This window comes from Macrobrachium nipponense, chromosome 14, assembly GCF_015104395.2.
Source record: "Macrobrachium nipponense isolate FS-2020 chromosome 14, ASM1510439v2, whole genome shotgun sequence".
Taxonomy (NCBI): Eukaryota; Metazoa; Arthropoda; class Malacostraca; order Decapoda; family Palaemonidae; genus Macrobrachium; species Macrobrachium nipponense.
Window position 1 is genome coordinate 59,609,916 of NC_087207.1, and position 25,822 is coordinate 59,635,737.

The 25,822-nt window shown below is 38.7% G+C and overlaps 1 protein-coding gene across 1 annotated transcript in view; it reads left to right on the forward strand.

The window, feature by feature from the left end:
- The first annotated feature begins 6,574 nt into the window (after positions 1–6,574).
- Positions 6,575–25,822, forward strand: part of LOC135226547 (cullin-4A-like) — a 64,353-nt gene continuing 45,105 nt past the window's right edge. Inside the window, exons 1-6 of the mRNA XM_064266203.1 lie at positions 6,575–7,090; positions 12,170–12,349; positions 16,135–16,324; positions 16,458–16,646; positions 17,121–17,267; positions 17,480–17,666. Coding sequence (XP_064122273.1) covers positions 6,817–7,090; positions 12,170–12,349; positions 16,135–16,324; positions 16,458–16,646; positions 17,121–17,267; positions 17,480–17,666 — 1,167 coding nt within the window. The 5' untranslated portion in view covers positions 6,575–6,816. The remainder of the gene's footprint in view (positions 7,091–12,169; positions 12,350–16,134; positions 16,325–16,457; positions 16,647–17,120; positions 17,268–17,479; positions 17,667–25,822) is intronic.

Genomic DNA, 25,822 nt, shown 5'->3' on the forward strand with positions numbered 1-25,822 from the left:
TCTTTGCCGAGTGACTGGACTCCGAGAGAGAGAGACGAGAGAGAGAGAGAGAGAGAGAGAGAGAGAGAGAGAGAGAGAGAATTTCCTACAGTTAATTACAGTATGATAACAAGCATAAAATCAATATTAACTTTGAAAAAACTATCATCAGTGCTATGATCGCTGATTACAAAAAAAGCGTGACGGTACGTTAGCAGCGAGCTCATCAGGGGCGGACGCTTAACAGGATAATGGAACGGCGTATGTGTGAAGCCTCCACTAATGTGGCAACGATGATTTTGCCATTCTTAGCATGCAAACATTAAAGCATGCAAACATTAAAGGTTACATTTATTTCTGGCATACGATTATTTAAGAAAATTCAAAATACTAATAAAGACTGAAATCAATGAAAAGTGCTAGCAAAAACAAAAAAGCAAAAAAAAAAAAACGTAGTCGTTCCTCTATGCACTTTCCGTATTCGTTCCTCTATGGTTTTCGGCAGCCAGATGTACGAAAACGTTAGAAACATTTGATTTTATCTACGTTAGAAATATCTGTAATTTTTCGGGGTAATTTGGTTGCAAAAAAGGGATATATACATGAATTAAATCAAAATTTTTAAATAACAATGTAAATTTAAACTAAATAACGAGTAAAGTAAACCGTTTAGGGAATAAAACTTTGCAGTTTCGTCGTCTGTCGTCGTCTGTCGTCGTCTGCTATTTGTAATTGTGTTTATGGCGCGCGCGCTTAGAAACCAGGAACAGCAACGGGTTAAAGTGCAATGTGGAGTGAACTGAGACCAAAATGTGTATAAATAACCAATCAAATAAGCACTGTGGAGTTTCAGTTGTGATGGCAGTAAGGATAAAAACCGCCGATTACAAGGTAAGAATGAATTCAGTTCCAACCATAACCCCCGGAATAACAAGTTTCATACTTTCACTAATATAGGCAACAAAATGTTGTTTTATTGTGCTGATTACAACTGCAATCTTGAGTAAGATCAATAAACGTTACATACATACGCTAACATTGTTCAAATGAGTGCTGGGAAGGCTGGGGAAAGATGGTGTCCGTCACTGATGAGAACCGTCCATGAAAAACGTAGCCGCCATATTGGATTTCAAAACTGCCTTGAAAACATATTTTACGAAGAGCTCACATGCTTATTTTAGTTCGTATGGGGCTTTCATATATCACAATATGTTGACGAAACTTCAGTCTTTTAAATGGTATGCTTAGAGTTGCAATTGTATTCATGTTTCACCAATTAAATATCGAGTGAATAAGACCCGTCTACCGTGATGAGGGTTGGCCTGTACTGATGTTTCCCCCTAGGTACTAGGTAGGTAGAAAAAAATAAAAATAAAAGCGCACAAGCTACTACAGTACTCACGCAGCCTATGCGTGGGGAGGAAAGCACACGATCACAAAGATAAACTGAAGTTCGTGATATTTTCGAGAGACTTGCGACTTGGGAGGTCGTAGATTAATCAACTTTATTCTGTCAGCCTCTTGTCACTTACCACAATATCAATTGAGCATCCCGCCGCCAGGAGTAAATGATAGTAGTACTACTGGACGGAATTAGACTTTGAAACGGCTCTCCTGCTCGTTCTATTCATCCTTTGCTTGTGTTGTTTTTAAGTTTATTGTCTCTGTAATACCGTATATTTTTTTTTTAAACAAATTCCCACCTATTTTCAAAATATTTATTCTTTCGATAGATCTACAACTAGAACGATGTTTAAGAAACAAAGCTCTTTGGAGAAGCTGTCTTTGTAACAGTACGTCCTAAAACCTTCATTCGCGCACTTGCGACTTTATACATTAACTTTTAATTTCTTTTCTTTTAGTCTCTCCTCAACACACGGTATCCTCTCTATTACATTCTTTTATTCTTGTGGTTGTGCAAGTTTCAAAGTTTTAAATGATTCCATGAGATAATTCTCATAAGTATATATTTGTTTAAGTCTCTCCCTGATGGTTTCTATCATTTAGTACGAACATATTTTTTTGCTAGTTTGTGCATACGTTTACTCTTTATTACCTCCTGTTTCACTGTCAGTCACATCATCATATCCTATTACGTATAGATTCTTTCTCAACATAGCCCTCTCTCTCTCTCTCTCTCTCTCTCTCTCTCTCTCTCTCTCTCTCTCTCTCTCTCTCTCTCTCTCTCTCTCTCTCTCTCCTCTCTCTACTCTATATATATATATATATATATATATATATATAATATATATTATATCAGTTAGACTTTTCATTGCCATTTCACTTGTTTTCGCTACTTTACTTCTGAATAGTTTAATAGGTATGGCGTTCGTCTCTTCCAGCAATGCGTCACTACAGCCTTTGCACTCACTGAAAATAATAAAGGATATTTTCAGTACGTAGACTGTAAATTTCTTTGTAATGATTTTGAGACTTTTCTTTTCATATTCATACCTGGATATTCAATTATTCCTGTTATTGTATATTTCTGTTGCTTGGTTTGGGCCTACTTTCTTATTGTATTTAGTTGTTTACTGTGAAAACTCTTCGTCCCATAATTTTCAAAATCTGTTAGTTCTAATTGTTTTTATTTATTTATTTACTTTTACTTTCGTGTGCCTTCCTCTTGATAATTCCACCAGCAGCTTTTAAATTGCATAGTGTTGACATCCTTGGTGTGAAATAAAAATAATTATGCAATATTAAAGTTTTCCTGATGCTACTCCACCTGGGATTTCAGCGTTAACTTGTAGACAATAATTAGATAAGGACTTTCTTATTTTCTAGTAAAAATGCACAATTAACTCACCTGGTGTGAAATGAAATGGTGATACAGTGCTGTGTTAAGAATTCATTGTTAAAGATAAGTCTGCTATCAGATTATCAATATTACTACTATAATTTTCTGAATATCCTAGTATCTACATTTTCCATATAATTTAATTAATTGTGATGGTTACAGTGAAAAGAAATAAACCTGCATGAGAATCTCACTCAAAATTTACCATTTAAAACGTATTCAGTTCTTAACTTTGGTAACAGAACGAAAAAGCAAAATCGAATTAGAAAGATAAAGAAAAGACTGTTCTTGGGTAATAGAAATAAAAGAGAGAGAGAGAGAGAAGAGAGAGAGAGAGAGAGAGAGAGAGAGAGAGAGAGAGAGAGAGCCTGAGTAGAAACACTTGAAGACATCAAACATGATCAAAGATGTCGTGACTAAATGCATAACAAGAGCCGACGGTACTAAAGTCTTCGCCTATATTAAACGGACACATCAGGGCAAAACAGGCGACTGACATAGGTACTGGGACATAAAAACATGACATATTATTATTATCTAATTATTGTATGCTATCTGACAACTCTGAATATTGCTTCGAACGGAATATTGAACTTGTTCGACATAATCTTGTGAGAAAAGATACTATAGCAATATAAATGATGGTTGATGCGTAATGAATTAATTTTGTCGTCCTCCGGTTCAAACCGCAACAATTCCACAAGATTATAGAGGAAAGTAGATTTCTTAAAGAAATAAAACTCTGGTAAAACAAAGACTAAAACAAGGAAAGTGATTTTGGTGCAATCAATAGTCTGTCCACACGGGACGATTCCTAAATGAATTCCTTGCTTTGTTTACAGGGAAAATTGGTAACCTTTAATTTCTGCAGATTTTTTTTTCTTAGAAGAGGCTACACGATCGACGTCTTTGTAAGACTATAGAATAGGGTGGTTCAAGCTCTCAAGACACCAATGTTAACCGATGATTAGATTGGGCTTAGCCAAAAGCAGCTGTATCTAACAAATAAGAACCAGATGTTTTTGCTAACTCTGTGGACTCTTAAAGAAAATATTACCCAGAAGACTGGCAAGTTTTGTAAATACCACGCAACCCACTTCTTTTTCTCTGTTTACATCTTGCTCTCGTCTTTTAATTTCCTTCCCGACGCGATAGACTCAAAAGCCCGTTCTTCTGCCTAACGATGCTTTCCCCGACTTCTTATTAGATCCTAATATCTGTTTTTCACAAGGTGGTTTTTCTCAAACGGTACAAATGAGGAAGTTACAAAATTTTACACTAAATATTTCGGGAAAACCAATACAGGGTGACGCATTTCGGGATAGGATTTCCCTTGCATTATCTTAGTTGCACTGAAACTTTATTAAAAGTACAGCAACGGTTGGAACGTGGGTTTTGACTCATCAAGCTATCAATAGTAGGTGTCCATCATTGAGGAAAATTGCTGTGCATTACAACCTATAAAGTTATCTAAATCGAGATTTACGTCGGGTGTTGGCTTTAGAGACTTCGAAATCACAGCCCCAAGACTTTATTGATCCTTCCTGTCTCCTCACATGTTTATGAGACATAAAATCCGAATCGTCCGACACGATTGCCAGAATCGTCCAAATTCTCCTCCGAAACGTGCAACAACAAAATGGTTAAATAAAGCTCCGATATATGGATTGATCGATTTTATCATTGTGAGTAATTATCTATAGTACTTTTCACTTTAGTGAGAAATTTATACATTAAATGGTCAGAAGTTAAGTCATTCAATCAGCATAAAACTGCGTGATACCCAATTCTATTAATTTATCCCATTCTTCTTGTCTGCATTTTTCAAACAGAAACCTAAAACGTTTAAGTATCAGCCTGAATTCTTGTCTACCACAATCCAAGACACACCCGTTACGTGACAGTTTGTTTAGTGCATTGGAAGTGGAACTGGATAATCTCTCAAGGCTAAGAATAATGAAAACGGACGCCAAATGCGTTTCGCAAGCATTTTGGCGCGGATTTGGTTGCATGGGGGAGGATATAAGGAGGAAACACGAAATTCTAACCATTAGCTAATTGTTTTTTATTTCACCAAAGAATATCTGCTGCAATATTTTTGTGGAATGCAAAGTGCAGTTCATCATTTACATCTCTGTTTCGATTTACACTGGTTTATCACGGTTGTTCCGCCCGGCTAAGTTTAAGCTGGGCGTGGGTATTAAGACGGAGGAAAAGTTTCGTTGGCTATGATGACTTTCAATCTGACTAAAATGATCGATTAAAAGACAATAAAGAACTGCTCCAGATACAGTAACATCATTTTACACCGAGATGGAATTTAAGACCAAATCATATCCTTGATAATCTTACGTGGAGGAAAATAACAGAGCATTTGATTATTGCTTTAAAGTTTAAACTGTAGCTACCCCGAAATGTTCTGCTTTTATTGGCTAATAAAAAAAAAACGAACTAAAAACTTGATAAAAGAGTATTCATTCTTACACAGGATATCATGGTTAAGCATCAAGAGAATGTTTCTTTGTACAGTCTAATAAAAAAATGTTCTCGGCTGAGTCTACGATGCTAGCTATTTATTCTTGTTTCACAATTCTTAATATAACGTTGTGATATTTAGCATATGGAAATTAATATTATACCAGAAATGGATATATTATCATGTTCTTACAATTCACAACATTATCCTCACTGGAGGAACTCCCAAGAAAATTTGTCCCCTTGTGAAAGGTCTAACTTTTGCGACAAATCCTGCAAGGTGCCTTGAACTGCCCTTGGTTGAGTATAGAAGCAAATAAAGAAGTTTGCAGGTAACGGGTAACCAATAAATTTTCTTTTATTAACATTAACATTTTATTACTATGAATACTTCTCAAATATATGTTGAATGCTACCTTTCAAATTAACTCATATCTCGTGAAGTAATCCGAATTCATAACTCATTCTTGAAACATGGACTTTTGCAAGTCCGTTTCATGGATACCGTTGTATGTTTATGTAGTCAGGAGGAGGGTTTGTTGCCGCTATAGGGAACGACATATCTTTCGTCTTACAGTAACTGATATTACTCCGTCTGATTCTTATTTGTATTTTCCCTTGATAACTGCGTTATACGCATCTTCTTGGATCTTGAATATGAACGTTTAATAAAAGCGGGACTTACGTGGAGGTGTTATTGTAACCTTAAGCATATGTTTACAAAATTTCGTAGATTTTAATTCGTTTCTGTACACGGTTACACTTTCATTATATACCAGTCTTTAATATTGCATTAAAATGCAAAATTAAAGGTACCAATTACTGGTCTCGGGCGGGCTATACTGCTTGAAAAAGATACCGATGCTGAGGAGTAAAATTTTACTTATTGAAAGGGATCAAATACGGTGTGCAACAGGATCAAAACAGGCGACAAGCGCCAACGACATTATGCGAATGCTTGACTCTCCATCTGCGGAAAAACTAAGGGAGGGATAACAATTTTTCGTATTTAGCTCAATTTCTTCTAATCCCTAAAAAATCCTGGTTAATAGTAGCAAAGCAGTTTGCTGTAGAAATTTAAGAAACGTCTAGTGACGTAGTTTATATCCTGTTATGAAGCACCGTGAGGGTATGAGTGGAATGTCTTCTTCATAATGCGGTCCGAACATATTGGTCGAAATAAAATATTGAAAGTTGGTATTAATAATCCTAACGTCGTACGCGGAAGAAAAGCAATTAATTCTGTTACATAGTTTAAAGAATAATGCAGTAATAGATAACGACGAAATGTAGACGAAAGACTTGATAAAATAACAGCAATCAATTAGACACAGCGAATCGGACAAAGCCACAGAGTGTAGGCGCACAGACACACAAGTCTGTGGTTTGTGTCTGCATTGACGTGTGTGTGTGTGTGTTGTTATTACAATAATTTTTCACGTCTTGCAGACATGAATTGGTGGACAAAGAGTCTCGGGTCTGTATACAGATGACCTGAGAGGAAGGAAGGTGACTGAAAAGTGTGTGAGAGAATTTCAGTGCGAAAGACTAGGCCTAATAATATGATGTCGAGACAGAGACCATTATTACCACCACAGAGCTTTGAGAGTGTTAAAACAAACGGCCAGAGAAAGAGATTTTCTTCCTCCTCCTCCTCCTCTTCCCCTTCTTCTTCGCCACACTTGCAAAAGAGACTTTGTTTAGACATGATGGAAAATCAGAAGCTCGCGGCTGCGAATTTCTCCGTCGTCGCTCCCAACGGAGTCAGCAAGGGCGCCGTCCTGGGCAAGAAACAAGGCGCCGAGAAGAAGGTGCTCGCGATTAAAAACTTCAAGGGTAAAAACGACGTGTCCTTTTGTTATCTCCATCTGTATCTCTTGTACTCTTTATTTTAAGGATCAATTCACACCGGGTCTGCTTCGTCATTTAACCTTGAGCCTACCTAGGTCTAGGCTTCTTATGCCTTACGTAGGCCTACTACTCTCAGACTGTCTATCTAAGGCTATCTTTGTTGTGTTAGGCTGGTTGAAGGCATTATGTCCAGATTGCACATCTATATCTCCTTAATTATCTTTACTTTTTCGTTTTTAGGATAATTTTACACCAGCCTAGGATTATCCTTAGGCCTAGCTAGCCCTAGGCCTAAGCCTAGCGTAGGTGATTTAGTGTATGAAGGTTGATGTGTTGCTCACAATAATGCTTTTGTCCCAACATGGAATAATTAACCCCTTCCCCTTAAAGACTACCTATTAGGCACATGGCTTCGGCAGGTTATGTAGTCGAGAATAAGAATCTCCCACCTACCTACCTAAAAGGAACTGGAGCGCTTCAGTGTCATGAACGGTATGGTCTTAATCTGCTACCTCGGTGGCCGTGAGTTTGATTCTCAAGCAGGTAGATCTATTATTATTCCGCAGCGGCCCCGACTATGGCAGTTGTGGTTTTTCTATGCAGTTTTACCTCCAGAACAAGAATTTTGAGTAATGTTTATTCGGACGACTGTAATTAACCCCCAAGGGCTCATACTAAACATGGCGAAATGCATTTAACGCCCTAATTCCTGGTGGCTTTTGTATTCGCAGGGACAAACGATGCGGTCATGCGGAATGCTTATATAGAAGTACCCTTGAGCATTCTATTGAGGTGTTAGAGTCACGTATTTCTTGTGATAAAAGTTCACTCTTGACGAGGTTCAGAAGTCATGTAAAGCTGTTGGTTCCGTCGCTGAATAACCACCGATTCCATGCTACGTAAAAATATACATACAAACAAACAAACAATAAAAGGGACCGGGTCGTCCATAGATAGCCTACTATAACATGAACTTCGTTAGCCTAACCTGTTACCGCAGCCCTAGGGTGCAGGACTGGTCGTCAGTAGCCTATCGTAAGGCATAACCTATCCTATGCCTAGGCCTTAAACTGTTGCCAAAGATACCTATGGATTAGCTAGAAAAGCTGAAGGTAATTCTGTAAGGAAGAGTTTAACATTATAGAAAAGGTATTATAACTACATTTGAAATACCTTGGAAAATTTACCAAAATAATTTTAGTTTGTTTTTATGTAGAAAAGCTCCACGTTACCCCATGTTTAATACCATCCCCTCGATGATTAATGTTAAAACAATCAAATGATGGTAAAATTCTCACATTAGCAAATTTCATTAAATTTCTAAAGTTATCCCACCTGAAGTGTTCTTAATAGTTACATCCTTTTTTTATATTGTTCTGTAATAAATTTCATTAATAAACAAACTAGGCCTGTTAACGTTATCCAGAAAGGCAGCTTTGATGATTGGAATTGTTGCCATATAGAATTTTAGGCCAAAGGCCAAGCTTTGGGAGCTATGAGGACATTCAGAACAAAAATAATCTTGAAACTGTTTAGGAGAGGGTGGAAAGTAAGATGGAAGAAAGAGAATATGAATAGAGGTACAGTAGAAGGATTATAAAGAACCTTAAGTAATGCCCACAGTTCGCTGCATGAGGTACACTGATGCTGCTACCCACTTAAGGGAATAGCTTTGATGGCTTAGGCTACTCCTATTATGTGTTTCTTTGTACATTTGTGGCTACTGGAAAAATTTAGTCATTTCCATGTGTCATGGCTTATTTCAAGATTATTAAAGACATATTTCAACAGGGATACAAATTAGGCTTATAACAAGATTGGATGGTTAATACATATTGGTTAGCTAAAGTCGTATATGGTAAACTTGTACCCGCGAGTCCTCGAGCTATACCAATTGTAACAGTCTCTCTCTCTCTCTCTCTCTCTCTCTCTCTCTCTCTCTCTCTCTTCTCTCTCTCTCTCTCTCTCTCTCATGCATGTAGGATGAGACACAGGATACACAGTAATTAAAAATGTTTATTAAAATAGTACTAAGAAGAATAAAAGATATATACAGATGTATACCATATGTAAATAATTAAGACATCAGATAAACCCCTTAGTAAAAAAATTAGCTGCATGCCAAGCAAGAGCAGTTGCAGCTGAAATCTTGATTCTCCTAATTAAAAGCCACTAAATTACTAAATAGATTTTATACAACTATCGTCTATCTTGGCATCAGACATTTTGGCACTTTCATTATGTTTACTAGTACACAACAAGGTCCCAGGACATCTAAACATTTAGCAGAACACCTTACAGTTGACTTTGCAGAACAGTATATTATCATAGAGCATGTCTTTTTTATTTTTTTTTTCTCTAGAAAAAATTTAGTGAAGATAATCATAAGATTGGGCAAACATCAAAACTTGAAATTCACATTACAGTGGGCTCCACGTATTCGCGTTCTCCAGATTAGCGAACTTACACATTCGTGGATTTCTCTGGACCATATCTATCCATTATTTGCAGGAAATTTGCATATTTGCAGTATTTTTGAATGAGAAATAGCCCCACATTCCTTTTTTTTTTTTTTTTCAATTTCATTGTAAAATGCATTTTTTGTGATAAAATTATTTAAAAAACCAGGTAAAAAAATTTTCAGTGGTTTTTTTAAGTTTTAACTAACAAAATAGGCTGTTTTATGCATTTTGTAGGGGTTCCCACTATTTGCGGGTTCTATCTGTTCACGGGGGGGGGGGTTCTGGTACACATACCCTGCAAATGCGGGGGACCAGTGTATTCCTACCTAGCCTGATGTCATGCTTCTGCATACCATTTTCTCATATCCATCATTCATATGGCACAAGCTGTTTTGAAGAACTCTGACATAAAAAGGAGGGTGCCCCATGGAAGTAGAGGAAGTAAAATAGTAAAATACAAATGAAAAAGTAAATGTCATAAGAAAATTTTGCTTGTTTGATCAGGTAAATCCGAAAAAAAAAACTGTCAGTTACATGTAGCAAACTTTTTTTTTATATGAAATGTAATGGGTGTACGTATAATGAATGCTCAAGTTTTCACTTTCTTAATATGAGTAGATATCATGATTACCCATTAAATTTCTCAGAAAAATTTAGTAGGAAATGAACTGAATTTTTTCATTAATAGTGTAGTCATTGTGTAAAGCTGTTTTATATATTTTCTGTAAATTCAGGGAATAATAAAGAGGAAATTTATTTTGGGCATATTTAATCAATTCTATTGCTGCAAAAGTTGTAGTATACCAAATTTTCAAAACAGCAAATGCAGAAAATGTTAAGAGATTGCCTCACCCATATATATCACTGTATACAATACAGCCACGGCACATAAAAAGAAATTTATTTGATGACCATTTCAAGGCTTTCCATTTTTCTTGGTTTTAAAATTATAGCTTAAACAGTATTACAGTTTTAAGTACATTACACTTTGCTGTCTAACAGTTTATTGTGGGATTTATTTTTTACTATTCTTAAATAACCAGAGTTCATTGTTACTATTCATTGTACTTGTATGACTAGCCAGTCTACCATCTTCCTTAATCTATTTTCAGCAGGATTAGCTTAACCAACCATAGAGAAGGTAGCCAGACTGGTTTAGCTGGAGAAGGCACAAAGTTGTACACCTATGTCTTGCTGATAGAATCATGAAAAATTAAATAATTTGTGTAAACCGAGCCGTAATCATTCATGTAATCCAAGCCTTTAACTGAACGATTGTATGAACGACTGTCTGAACGATTGTCGTTATCAAAACATACTCACACTATTCAGACAGTATGAATGATCTCCGCACCAATTTCAGTCTGAACAAAGATTTTGTCTCTGAAAGAGATGTGTGCGATAGCATTATATCAGCAAACAGACATATTGAACAACCTGTGTATGCAAACTTAAGTTGCAAGCCAGCAACCTGGTCTTGACAGATTCCTGCCAAGATTGTTCAGACACGAAACTCTGACCCCTTTTGCATTCCGACAAGCCCATACACAATGCTTTTGCGAACGATACAGTCAATCGTTCAGTGTATGAGGCCCTTTAGAGTATGGTACAAGTAGGATACCATCTTCAAACACTCCATTATAAGTCATGAGAAGAAAGCACTGTACATGGGTGAGGGTGATCGGTGGCATTCATATTGATGATGTGATGTAGGTTAAAACAAATAATACACTAGTCTGTGTATGCATTGCTAGTATTAATGTGGTACATCCCCAAAATCTCCAAATTTTTAATGACTGATAATTTTGATGACCTTGTAATTAAAGTACTGTTACCTTATGGCAAATTAATTTTAGACAGGCAAAAAGCTGTTGGCTTAAGGATTTACATCTTGTTCCTTATGGGCATTTGAAAAAAATAATTTGCAAAATTCCAAAAGGTTTGATTGTAGCACTTGCAAGATCTTAGTTAATAGTAGGCTTTTGTTGATTTTTTTTTTATTAACGAAGGAAATTCTTTTTTCCATTAGTACCCCTTTTTAGGCTGTTACCACCCCTGGTGCATTGCTGTGTAATTTTTTAATGTTTTTGATTCCTTTTGAACTCTTCCCATTAACTGTTCAACTTCTCCAAATTTACTTTTTTTTTTTTATTTAAAAATAAATCTTCAGGGTAAACCCTTAGAAAGTCTATGATTGAGACTGATCTCTTGTTACTTATGTTTTCTGTAAACAAAACAGTAGATATGAAATGGGAATTACTGAAGCCTGGATTTATTTGTAGGTGGGATAATTTGGCAGCTACATCCTATTTTGTGAATTTATAATATATGTTAGTATAAATGGATGAACGAGGATTTTATTTAATTATATTTTAAATGTGTGGAACATTTTTTGTTACCCTATAAAGTTTAGTTTTGTATATACAAACGTGAAATATTTATTGATGAACTGATGCAATGTACGTATCTCAAGTACATAGTTTTCCTTTGAGTCTGTTTGAAGTGTATTTTGTGCAGGTCTATTTTGTGTGTATTGTGCTTCCATATAAATGGAAGATTTTTCTGCTGAGGTTCTTCCTTAATGGAGTTGTATTTTTTGTAGTTCATAATCAGCCTGCTGTGGATCATATAGCTGAGTCTTGGCAGTATTTAAGAGAAGCAGTAGTCGCGATACAAGAGTCAAGGAAACTTCGAGACAACCTTACCCAAGAGGATTTGTACCGATATGTAGATAACCTTATTACGCAGCGACCTCCTGTTCATTTATATGCAGACTTGAAAGGTAAGCTGTAGTTATTGTAACCTTGTGTTTCACAGTTTCTTTAATCAATATCTGCACTGCATGATTTGTTCCCTAAGGGTATCCAGTAATTTAACTTTCATGCATGAAATGATAAATTCTGTAGTAGAGCCTCTGGTAGTTGTACTAGTATTTTTCAAAGTTAGTGAATGAAAAGATAATTTAAAAGCTTGTAAAGAGTAATTCATAAGTAGATGCTATACTGACTACATTGTCGAAGGAAATTGTTGTCAGCTTCCTTTTTTGTCTGTATGGACAGGATCTCACCCGATCCACAATCTTATTGCTTATGTTATTAGTATAGGAAATGTTTTACTAGTTATCTAAGTTGATGGTATCATGAGGCATTTTTTCTTATTTTACTGTGCCTTTACCCAGTCAAGCCATATAGCTATTAGACATATGGTGAAGAGTATTATAGTAGCATATAATTTTGCTTCCTTACAAAAGCCTTGAGTATCATTGTAATATAGATCAGCCAATAGAAATGGGAAAACAGTCAATATTTGTTGTTATACTGTCACTTATATCTTCTTCCTAGCTTAAACCCATTTTTATATGGGGTCGCCATTTTGAATGAGTCGTCTCCATGGATTTCTGTCCTGTGCCTCGTTCTCATTTATACCTTTCAATACCATATCTTCCCCTACACAATCACGCCATCTCTTTCTTGGTCTTCCCTTCTTCCTTCTACCCCACACCTCTATACTGTCACTTATATCACAGTAAGTATTTCAAGTGTATATATTTAGGGGCTAAATTTGGTAACAGTGTACATACCAATTGTAAACCATGAATCAAGTACAGGCAGTCCCCGGGTTACGACGGGTTCAGCTCACGACGTTCCGAAGTTAAGGCGCTTTTCGATTGTATTCATCAGAAATTATTTCCAGGGTTACGACTCATGTTCCAGGGTTACGATGCCTACAACACTCATCTGGCAGAAGAAATTTGACACCAAAAATGCAAAATAATCAGTATTTGAAGGTTTTTTTTGATGCAAAATTCAATAAGAATGCTGTTTACATAGTTTTTAACGCACCCAAAGCATTAAAAGTAAGGTTTTCTTAGGATTTTTCATGATGTTCCGGCTTAAGACGATTTTCGGCTTACGACGCGTCTCAAGAACGGAACCCACATCGTAACCCGGGGGACTGCCTGTACGCTTTCATTGTTTGTGTTGCTTACAAGTCAGTCTGTCTCTCTTCCTCTCTTTCTCCCCCTCTCATCTTCTCTCTCTCGTCATCCCTCTCTCGCTCTCTCTCTCTCTCTCTCTCTCTCTCTCTCTCTCTCTCTCTCTCTCTCTCTCTCATCATTATTTTTTATATGAGGCTTACCCAGTTATTATATAGCTATTAGTTTCCATGTAACAGTAGCCTAATTCAAATTTTGTGGCTAGCAACAGCAATACTAGGAATGACTAATTAGCTGAGAACTTCATTCTGTTTTCTGCCACGCTTAACCATACATCAAGGGCTTACAGCAGCTTGTTCTTATTTTCCGGTTATATCGCTGGATTTCAGCAATGTTACACAACCACTGGAATGCATTCGTAGCCTTCAAGCAGGATGAGTCTTGTCCTTTGTTTAATTCAGATTATCATAAAGTTGGATATTTGTAATCTGGAAATAGTTCTTGAATGTAACACCATTCAATTAGGCCAGATACTTTGTATATATCTTTTACTTACCAGGCTTACGCTATGCACAAGTCGTTGGTTAATAATTACCTTAAGTAATCTTTTAATATTCTTTGATTTTATAGTAGGCTATTAGCAAGATACCGGTAAATAATTACCTTAAAATAATTCTCGAATGTTATTCCGTTCTTGTATCTCAAAACCTTTGCATTTATTATTTACTTACTGGGATTTGGCTACGGAATTATGCTTTTGGGGAGCTGAACAATGGTAGAGCAGATTGCTTCAGATCTGCAGAAGTAGCCTACCCAGGATCTTCCGACACATTCTTCACATTGCCCTAAGTCTTTAGTGGAAAGAACCCCCAGTCTCAACCTGGACCCCGCTCCAACCTGTGCTTCCAGTCAAAGTCCCTCGAGAAGCACTCCTTCTCCAAGTCTCAGTCTAAGAAGTGACCCAAAAGTCCAGGCTTCTCTCGTTCTGGGAAAAGTGGCCTCACAGAGGAGCAGAACCATGGATTTTCAGGGTATTAAAGGAGATGTTGCATCCCGCTTTTTCCTAACTTACCCTAGAGTCTGTTTAACCCTGAAAGAAAAGGTTTTACTAGCATCTATTCTGCTTTATATATTGATGGAAATGAATGTTAAGTCATATATAAACGTGTATATATATACGTATATGTATACACATGTACACATACATTATACATAACATTTACTTTTACTTCTCACCATATCAACCCATGAATTTTCCTTTTTTTCTGGGGATTTTCTTGAAAAAATAATTCAGCTCTCTCATTAGCCCATGAAGAAAGAGTTTTCATCATGTTATCATAAACAAAAAAATTATATGCATCCCCAGGCATAAGACAGAGTGCATCCTCAAGCACTCGATTTATCCCAGAAAAAACGTCACGAAAGTCTGGCAACTTTGTTGGACGATGATCCTCGAATATGTTGGTAACATGTAAACTCACCTTCCACCTCTCGTTCTTCCACGTCATTATCACTTATTTCATCACTTGAGCTCTTGTCACCACTCTCATACTCTTCCTCAGAAGGAATATATTCTTTGGAAGATATCACTGTTCTCACTCATAGTTTCACAGTAAAAATGTAAATAAAACAAAGAAAATTGTGAAAAAACGTGTGAACCCAACCATGAATGTGCATCAACTGATAAGGAGGCTGTGATGTCACAGCCAAGAAGGTCCAGAATGCTGAAAAAAAAGTAGGAGCAGCTTAGTGCGTGTTAGTACAGCTTACCCACGCCTGTTAAAACCAATAGGAGACATAACCCAATGCTATGAGCTTTGTAGAAATGTCAGTCCCGAGGGGGTTAAGGGTTAAAGAAATGAGGTAAATATAATTAAGGAAGGGTCAAATTAAGCAAATATAGCACTAGAAGGAATGGAAAGCTAGTAGAATGAAGTACAGAAACAATTATGATGGAACAGGAATTTTAAGACAACAGTTAATAATGGAGGTAGCTAAATTCTAAAGGGAACTCAAAAGAAGGAAAGTAAGTAGCAGTAAATGCTGAATGAACATGGAAAATGATTGATATTTTGTCTCTAAGAACATTAAAAAGGGTTTTAGTCATAGCATTTAGATTTGATCATATTGCATACTAAAGAACGATTTAAAGCAAGTACTTCCTCTGTTGTTTAGCTGTTGCCCACTCAGGTACTTTTTTTCTATTATTACAGTTGTTAATGGGTAGAATTAATACTTATTTACTAAAGCTTACAAGCACTTTCTTCAAAGCTTCTGAAGAAAAAGGAGGCATTCTCTTTATGAGAATGTTAACCTTTTAGGCTCATGTACTGTGTTAAATTTTTGAAGGTGTGACTTTTCACTTGTCTCTCTTAGCTTTTTATATGGAATTTTGGATAGGAAACTGTTACAATAACATATAGTAGAACTATTAGAGTGACATAAGGATATTAAGGTTTTGTAAAAAGGGAAATATGTAGTGTTAATAGGAAATATATCAGTAGAAGCTTGTGGTGATATGGCTTGGATTCTGTAGTTCCAAAGTAAAGCTAATAATTGTTAAATTTTGACATGCTCTCCATTTTCTTGTGAATTGCTAATCCTTATGATGCATACGCTTCATTTTTTCACAGATCTGACAGAGAAGCACATAAAGTCTTGTTTAAATCAGTTTTTGAGCGGGACGAGTGATCGTTTAACGTTCTTGAGACAACTGAATGATTGCTGGACTCATCATTGCCAGCAGATGAAAATGGTTTGCAACATATTTTTGGCCTTAGATAGAGGCTATGTACTCCAGAATGCTCAGGTTTCATCCATTTGGTGAGTGGAAGGTTTAGTTTTGCACTGTATAGTTTAATTAAAATCCGTTTTTGTAAGGTTTAAATTTCTTACTGTTGCTTTGAATGTGCCTTCATAATGCTAAACAGATTGACCTTGTTTTTTCTCTTTTTAGGGACATGGGGTTAGAGTTGTTTAGACAGCACATACTAGAAGAAGTTATAGTAGAGAATAGATGTGTCGATGGTCTATTAATGATGATAGAAAAGGAGCGTTCCGGTGAAACTATCGACAGGTCCCTTGTGAAATCACTTCTTAGGATGTTATCATCATTACAAGTATATCACAAAGTTTTTGAAAACAAGTAAGTATCTGAAGAATTTGCACAGCTTGATTCTAACTGTATGTATACTAACAGGTTTGTTTGCTCCATTCACATAAAATGTGACTTTTATGCTCCATGAATAAAAGCTTTATTTTAGTTGAAGAGTCCCTCCCTCATATTCCTCAATTGTTACACTTTTAAGGGATAATACAGAAGAAGAAATAGGGACTAATTGATTGAAGGAGATTTTATCCTTTGAAGTCACCACTTTTCTAGTTTTAATTCAAAGTCACCACTTTTCTAGTTTTATTAAGTTGATTATGATTGGCATTCTTATATCTGTGCCTAATATGAATAATTGAAAACTTTCATTGACAGATAGCATACACAACCTTGAATACTCTGCGTTATGTATTCTAATAGAAAAATTTACCAGTGTGATATTAGGAGAGAGTTGTAAGCTCTCCGTGTTGGGCGCTGTGTATTGGTTTGAGCATCACCTTTTTCCTCCAGATTTTTGGTGGCTACAGAACAGCTTTACTTACGTGAAGGTCAGCGATTGATGCAAGATCGTGATGTACCTCAGTACCTCCTCCATGTTGATAAACGTCTTACGGAAGAAAACAACAGAGTACTTCATTATTTAGATATGTCTACCAAGTAAGTCAAGCTCAGATATAGCCAAGATCATTTTTAGCCTTTCATTTGATGTAATGTGTGACCAGTTTTATCACTTGAATTTTATTTTAATTTGCTGTTACTAGAATTTTTGAAATCTGGTCTGTTGGCATGCATGAAACCATAACTTATATGCAATATTCCTTATCTTTGATGGTTACAATTCATCACCAAATACTGTTTTGCTTTTTCAGACGGCAGTTAATATATTGTGTTGAAAAGCAGTTGTTAAGTGAACACAAAACTCATCTCCTACAAAAAGGTCTTGATTCTCTTTTAGACCAAAATCGTCGCCATGACCTAACGCTTTTGTATAATCTCTTATCACGTATCAAAGGAGGACTGGGTGATCTGTGTTCTCACTTTAATGCATATATTAAGGTATGTCCATAGTAATTTTTCCCTTTATTAGTGTGTTTTTGGCATTGCATTAATTACTGGTATGCTAATTTAGAAGGAATGTGTACATGTGAAGGAAGAAAGTCTGTTCAATGTTTATGCCACAGATCACATTTGACAGCAAATTGTCATTACTGGGAAACAGGTTAATTCTCTCTGTCATAAAATTTAAATGAGCTTAACCTTTAAATGACGGGCTAAATATATAATAAGCACAACCCCCGACCGGAGCAAACATTAAGGTCAGGTTAAGAAAAAGAACATCAGTGGAAAGAGGAAGATATGTAATATAATATACATGGTGCAAGAAAAAAAAGTCAATAAATTTTTTTTCTAATGTCCACAGGGAGTTGAAAGTCAGTATTTACAAGATACTAGTAAAAATAGGCTAATTTTACAAAGTTATACATGTTTTTCATAATTTATTTTTTAAAATTATAATTACAGCTAAGAACTAAAATTAGTAACAAATTCTGAGTATGTGTATTTATTGTAAAATATTTACAAGGTTTACTTGGATGGGGAGATTCAGTAACTATGTGAGGTATACATGTTCTAATATTCCATTGCACTTTTCTGCGCAAAATTACAATTATAGCTGACATGCTGTCATAAGAGATAAACCTAAAACCAACAGCAATCCCTCTGTATATTTATGAGCATAGGTAAATAAATAAAGAGAAGTCTTGGGATAGAGAGGACCACTACATTTCCCTGTCAAGTCTCAAGGTACACTGCTCCCCCTCTGTCCTGTGCTGAGCTAGTCTTAAATCATTTATGGACCATTGAAGTAAAATGAACATCTTTCCTGCTAAATTCAGCCAAATCATGTGGTGTGTAATATTATTACTCTATGAGTTAGCCCGTCCATCACTTAAAACCTGTTACAGATCATCATATGAACATGTCCGTCCATGAAGGGTTAATGAGAATTCAGCTTTCTAAACTCTCATAGGACATACTTGAGTGTGAATTAGTTAAATGAGACTGTTAAGTCCATGTATCTCACATGTCAGTATGGATTCAGCTATGTAATTCCATGGGAAGTTGAATACATATATAAAAATTACATTTTTTATTGTAGTGTCTTACCGAACAATTATAGAGCCGTGATTTCCACGAGCGGCAGGATACTAAATTTCAAATTTAGCGCGTCGGCGTCGCCAACACTGGTGGTGATGACGTCAATCTCCTCCACTCGCGGGAGAAACCAGGTACAACTGCCCAGGTGAATCCAATTCTTTTCCTGCCGGCGTCCGGTGAACATCGGTGGTCGGTGCGGTTGGATGACTTTGCTTTCGCTTTTTTTTCTGGTGGAATTGATCTTCGGAATTGGTGAAGTACTCTTTTTTGGCGTTGTTGTTATTTTGCTTTTTATTTAGGCGTTGCCATGTCGGATTCTAGTCCGTCGGGAGTTAGGTTTTGCAATCTCAGGATGTAAAACCTAGATTATCCAAGTTAGAATATGATTCTCACACTAATGTGTTAAGTGTAGGGGACAGGTTTGTTCAGCAGATCGAACATGTAACGAGTGTAGTGATTGGACTGATTCTCAATGGAAGTTTTTTAGTTCATACTCGGAGAAATTAGCTAAAGACAGAATTAGAAAAGCAGCGCTTAGGGAAAGTAGACTTAGCTCTGCTTCGTCTTGCGATGCATCTGTTCCTTCTGTTTCTCCTCAAATTGTTATGTTCTCCTTTAACTACACCTCCTATTCCTCCTACTAATCCCACTTCTCCGGCTTCCCGTGTAGTTTCTTTCCTCTTCCGACACCATTGCCAGTCTGGAATCGAGGTTAGATCAGAAATTTTCGGTACTAGCGAATACGGTTTTGCAACTTGGTAATTCAGTTAAGACGTTTTTTTTGGAGAAAGCGGCCTCAGGTAAGAGTGTAGTTGAGGTGCGTCTGTCTGTCCTGACACGTCTCCTAGACAAAGGTCAACCTGTCCAGCTCCCCCGCACCGGGGAGAAGACATACCGGAAGTCCAAGGGAGTCGATCGGGATTTGCCACAGGACAGGCGCCTCTCTTGTTGAGCCTGTTGCGCCTCAACAGGGCTCGGTTAAGCGTTGGAAAGGTGTTGCGGTCAGACGCCTTTTTCATTCGAATGATTCAAGCGATTCGTCTCCGGTCGCGCGGCGCTCTTGGCGAGATTCGCCCGTTTTTCGCGTCCCTTAAAGAGGCGTTCAGGCGCCGATTCTTCGCCTCCTCCAGTCAAGCGGTATAAGGAGCCTGAGAGTAGGGTTGCGCCGCGGCCGTTAGCGGCTCGTTCGTCGCCTCAATCTGTGCCTTTTTCGGCTCCATCTACTAGTAGAGATTGTGGTTTTAGCGCTGTAGCTAGCAGTTCTAAGGGTGTTTCTTTAGGCGCTTTTTCGTCTGTTACGCCTGATGCGCCTGTTTTCGCCTCGAATTTCGGCGGCTCCGAGCGAGGCGCAAGTAGTTTTTCCGCTCCTGCTGAACATTTAGGCTCTTCCAAGCCTTCGTTAACTGTTTTTGATTCGTCTCTGGCGCCTTTGCGCAAGCAGTTAGAGATGTTAACCAACTGGATGAATGAGTCCAAGGGTGGTTCGAAACCTTCAGATCCGGTTGTAGTTCCGTCTACTTCTTCGGCGGTATCGGAGAATGAAGAAGAATAGAGGAGAGGATTCACATCACCTCTCGTGTTATTCACGTCTCCTTAGATTTCTTCTGGTATCTTATCCAGATTATTTTGAGAAAGCGGCTCCGCGCTCCCCAACTTCGACTTTTTTGATGAGGAGGGACAAAACTTCAGACCCTCTCCTCCCAAAACTTGTTCTATCTAAAGCGGTTAGACATTCGTTGAAAGAGACGGAGAAATGGATGTCTATGAAAAGAGACTTAGGGAAGGCTCTTTTTGCTTACCCTCCCTCTAAGTTGCTTCGTAAGAGGTATAGGTTTTATGTAACTGGGGAAGCTCCTTCTCTGGGAGTTTTCTGCCTCCTCCCAGGGAGACTTCTCCAGTTTAAATCGACTCCTCTAGAAGATCTGCTTTCGCCGCAGCGAAAGTTTTCTTTACAGCGCCTGAGTTGGACCACGTTGTAAAGAATCAATTTAAACTTTTGGAAGTCTTTAGCTTCCTTGATTGGACTATTGGCGCTTTAGCGGCCAAGATCGAAGACTGTCCTTCTCTTTCCCAGGAGTTAGCGGAGGATTGGATTGGTGTTCTGTCCTGTGCGGACAAAATCCATTAGGGATGGATGTGATGAGTTAGCTTCGCTCATCGCCTTTGGTACCCTTAAGAAAAGGCAACTTTGGTGCTCCTTTGCTTCTAAAAGGGTTACGTCCCAACAGAAGTCTGTCTCTTGTTTGCTCCTTTTGTGAAAGATAACCTCTTTCCAGACGATGTAGTGTTGTCAATTTCGTCTGCGCTAGATAAGAAATCTACTTCGGATTTACTGGCACAGTCTACTAAGAGACCTAAAGCTCCTGTGGAGACTGTTCCTTCGGTTTCTCCTCTGGCCCAAGCGCCTTTTCGAGGGAGAAAACCCAAGCGCTTCTTTCGGCCGAAATCGAATTTGCGACCTCAGTCTAAGGCCTCGGCCCAAGGTTAACAAACCTTCCAAATGAAAGCTCGGTTCTTCATGCACCAGTGGGAGCCAGGCTGGCTCTGTTTTGGAGGAATGGGAAAACAGAGGAGCAGAAGCCTGGGTAGTGCAAGTACTCAAGTTCGGCTATCGTATTCCTCTCGTTTCACCTCCCTCGCTCTCACCTGTGGCCAATTCCATTCCAGGCATACTCTCCGGGCTCAGACAAATTTCTGGCGCTAGCCGCAGAAGTGGAAGCGCTTGTTCTCAAAGAAGCGATAGAACAGATAGAAGGGGATTTTCCTCCAGGCTTTTACAATCGCCTTTTGTAGTTCCCAAGTCATCAGGGGGCTGGAGGCCGGTTTTGGATGTGAGCGCCCTGAACTTGCATGTCCAGAAAAACAAAATTTCATATGGAGACCACTCGTCGGTTTCTGGAGTCCATCAGACAGGGGGATTGGATGGTCTCTCTGACATGCAAGACGCTTATTTTCACATTCCGATACATCGCGAATCTCGGAAGTACCTGAGGTTCATGTTCGAAGGCAAGGTGTTTCAATTTCGGGCGCTTTGCTTCGGACTAGCGACCGCTCCTCAAGTTTTCACCAGGGTTCTATCCCGATAGGAAGCTGGCTACACATATTAGGAGTAAGAATCTCCCTCTATCTGGACGATTGGCTTCTCCGGTCGGAATCAGAGAGTCGGTGCATGAAGGGAACCCTTGGAACAACTCTGGGATCTTGCAGGAAAAGTTAGAATTCTGGTCAAACAAACAGAAGTCCCAGTTGGTTCCATCTCAGAGCATCCTTTATTTGGGGATGATTCTGAATGCTCAAGTTTTTCGGGCTTTTCTGTCCCCGAAGAGGGTTCAAGGCTGTCTGAGACAGTTCAGGAGTTCTTGGACAAAAAGGTAAGTTCTGCCAATCAGTGGATGAGGCTCCTGGGCAATTGACGTCAGTGGAGAAATTTGTGACGTTGGGAAGACTGCCACATGAGACCTCTGCAGTTTTTCCTGAGAGCCTCTTGGTGCAGGAAGACACAACCAGACTCGATTACCTTTCCTGTCACAGATCAAATAAAAGAGGACCTAAGGTGGTGGCTCTCTCGAGCAAGGTTGGAAGAAGGGGTTAGATGTTTACGACCCATCCTCCCGAACCTACAGTTCTTTTCCGACGCATCGGACACAGGTTGGGGAGCCCTACTGGGAAATCAACGGACTTCAGGAGCTTGGTCGGAGAAGGAGAAGAAGTTTCCACATAAATGTAAAGGAAACTGTTAGCAATTTTCTTAGGGCTCAAGACAGTTTCGGAGCTTAGTAGAAGGCCGAGTAGTGGCAGTGCATTCCGACAACTCCACGGCTCTCTCGTACGTGCGGAAACAGGGGGGACTCAGTCTTTCTCTCTGTACGAAGTAGCCAAGGATCTCCTCCTGTGGTCAAACGAAGCGAAGGTTCAGCTAGTCCCGAGATTTGTTCCGGGAAAGATGAACGTCCTGGCGGACGAGGTTAAGTCGTCAACAGCAAGTGTTTTTTACCTCTGGAGTGGACTTTGGACAAAAAAAAAAAACAAGAATTTTGTTTTTCAGAAAAAAACCTTTGGTTCGCCCCATTTATTTTGGGGACGGGGACCCGGTTCAATAGGAAAAACCTCTGTTCGCGACATCGAGGAACAACCGTCTTCCTCTCTTTTGTTCTCCAGTCCCCAGATCCTCTAGCTTGGTCGGTGGACGCAATGCTGTTGGATTGGTCGGGTCTGGAAGCTTATTGCATTCCCTCCGTTCGGTCTAATAAGAGAGGTGGCTGAAACAAGTCATTGTCGCACAGCAATTGTAACGCTAACGTTAATCGCTCCCTTTTGGCCCAGGAAAGAGTGGTTCCCGGACCTTCTCCAGTTGTTAGTAGACTTCCCCAGACTTCTTCCTCCAGAGAAGTGGCTTCTCAAACAACCTCACTTCAAGAGGTTCCACCAAAACTTGTCCGCTCTAGCTCTGACAGGGTTCAGACTGTCCGGAATCTTGTCAGAGCGAAAGGATTTTCAAGAAGAGCTGCAGAAGCTATCGCTCGTTGTAGAGAGAGTCTTCTAACAAACTCTATCAAGGGAAGTGGAGAATCTTCAGAGAGTGGTGTAGAAGTGCTAAAGTCTCTACTTCTGAGACCTCTTTAACAGAAATAGCAGATTTTCCTTCTATTTCTAGGAACTCTAAGAAACTGGCTCCTTCGACGATCAGAGGATATAGAGCCATGCTCTCTTCGGTTTTTCGACATCGAGGTTTGGATATTTCCTCCAATTCAGATCTGTCGGACCTCATTAGGTCTTTCGAAACCACTAAGCTCCCGCAAGATACAGTGGCTTGGAACTTAGATGTGGTGCTTAAGTTTCCTCATGGGGCCACCGTTTGAGCCTTTGAAGTCGGCTTCACTCAGGAACTTGACTAAGAAGGCACTCTTCTTATTGCACTAGCTTCTGCTAAGCGTGTCAGCGAATTGCACGCTATAGACAAAAGAGTCGGTTTCTCTCAAGGCAATGCTGTATTTTCGGTATCTTTGACCTTTCTAGCCAAAAATGAGAATCCTTCTAATCCTTGGCCGAGGAGTTTTGTGGTAAGGAACTTATCTGATTTGGTTGGACATGAGGAGAAGAAAAAGGCTCTTATGTCCAGTCAGGCTATTAAGCAGTATCTGTTTGCCACTAAGGGTATCAGAGGACAATCTTCTAGCTCTGGACCTCGTTCAAAATCCCTCTCGTCCTCTTTCTAAGAATGCTATATCGTTCTTTATTAGAGAGCTTATCAGGGAAGCTCACTCGCAGTCCGAGAACGACAATCTTTCCGTTCTGAGAGTTAAAGCTCACGAGGTTAGAGCAGTGGCAACTTTTCTTTAGCATTCAGAAAGAATTTATCTTTAGCTTCGATTCTTCAGAGCACGTTCTGGAGATCGAATTCGGTTTTTTGCGAGTCATTATCTCAAAGAGATAGAAACGGTTTTCGAGAATTGTAAAACGTTAGGTCCGGTGGCGGTTTCTGGCATGGTGTTGGAGAAACGGCACAGGGGTCGTCACCTCTATGCTAACTTTTCACCTTGAATAGGTTGTCGAGTTCAAGGGAAGCTGGGGGTACTGAGTACCTGGGATACTCAACCAGTCTGTTAGGTCAGATTTTACAATGGTTGGGTATATATGTTTTTAAATCTGGTGTTGGTGACAAATGTTTTTGTATGATTGAATTTCTGGTCTTAGCCCAGGCAAGGGCAATCTTGTTGTTACTATCCTCCGTCAGTCAGCCTTGACTCGCTTGAACTACGGAAGGATTCCCACTCCTGTAGAGGCTAACTTTGGGCAAATTCCAATTCCTCTACAATAGTAAGAAGAGCACCGACCAGAGGCAGTAACAGTCTGCTGTAGCTCTCTTACAAGTAAGGTACAACAGACACCTTGAGTGTTTACTGGTATTGCAATAAATGTAACCATGTTTAAAAATAACTAGTGGTCCACTGAATTCCCCACCTTCCCATAAATGTGTAATCAGCTCTATAATTGTTCGGTAAGACACTACAATAAAAATGAAATTTTCATTATTAAAATTGAAGTTTTATTTTTTTTGTATACTTACCGAACAATTATGATTATACCCTCCACCCTCCTCCCCTTAGGTGGACGGACGGGCAGAAAGAATTGGATTCACCTGGGCAGTTGTACCTGGTTCTCCCGCGAGTGGAGGGAGATGACGTCATCACCACCAGTGTTGGCGACGCCGACGCGCTAAATTTGAATTTATTATCCACCTGCCGCTCGTGGGAAATCACGGCTCTATAATTGTTCGGTAAGTATACAATAAAACTTCATTTTAATAATGAAAATTACATTTTTATAATAAAATACAAGTTTTATATATACTTACCAAGTACATAATTACTGAATCAGAGCGCTCCCTCCTCCCCTCACATGTACATCAAGGCAAAATCGATAATTCTCTGCCACATCGGCCCTTTGCTTACCCTGAAAGTGGGTGGGGTCTAGTCACCTACAGTTGAATAGTTACCATGAATTTTGAATTTTTAGGCTGCTGTGGTTGGAAAACAATAGCTATGTAAATACTTGGTTAGTATATATAAAACTTTGTTTATTCCAAAAATGTCATTTTTATGAATAGGACTTACCTGGCAGTTATATATATATAGCTATAGTCTCTATTGGTCCGGCAGATTTTTCAAAACTCGCGGCAACCGCCGAGTGGTAGGTGTTCGGTTAGGTGGTTAACAACCCTTACAGGGTGGTACTTGGAATCATTCCCATTTTCTATTCCTCAGATCATCTCTGCCGGTTGGACTGACAACATCGTTGCTAGTCCGCCGTCGGGTTTTTCGCTCGCTACCCTGTGTCGCTGTTTTTTCTTCTGATAATTGGTGACGTATTCTGTGGATTGGCAATCGCTTTTGTGGCTTGTTTTTTTTATTATTCTTTTGATTGTTCTTTGATTTACGATGTCTCAGAAACAGTTTCGAGTGTGTGTGAATGAGGAGTGTAAGGTGAGATTGCCGAAGGCTTCGGTTGATCCTCACACTGTTTGTTTGGGGTGTAGGGGATTTGAATGTGCTTTA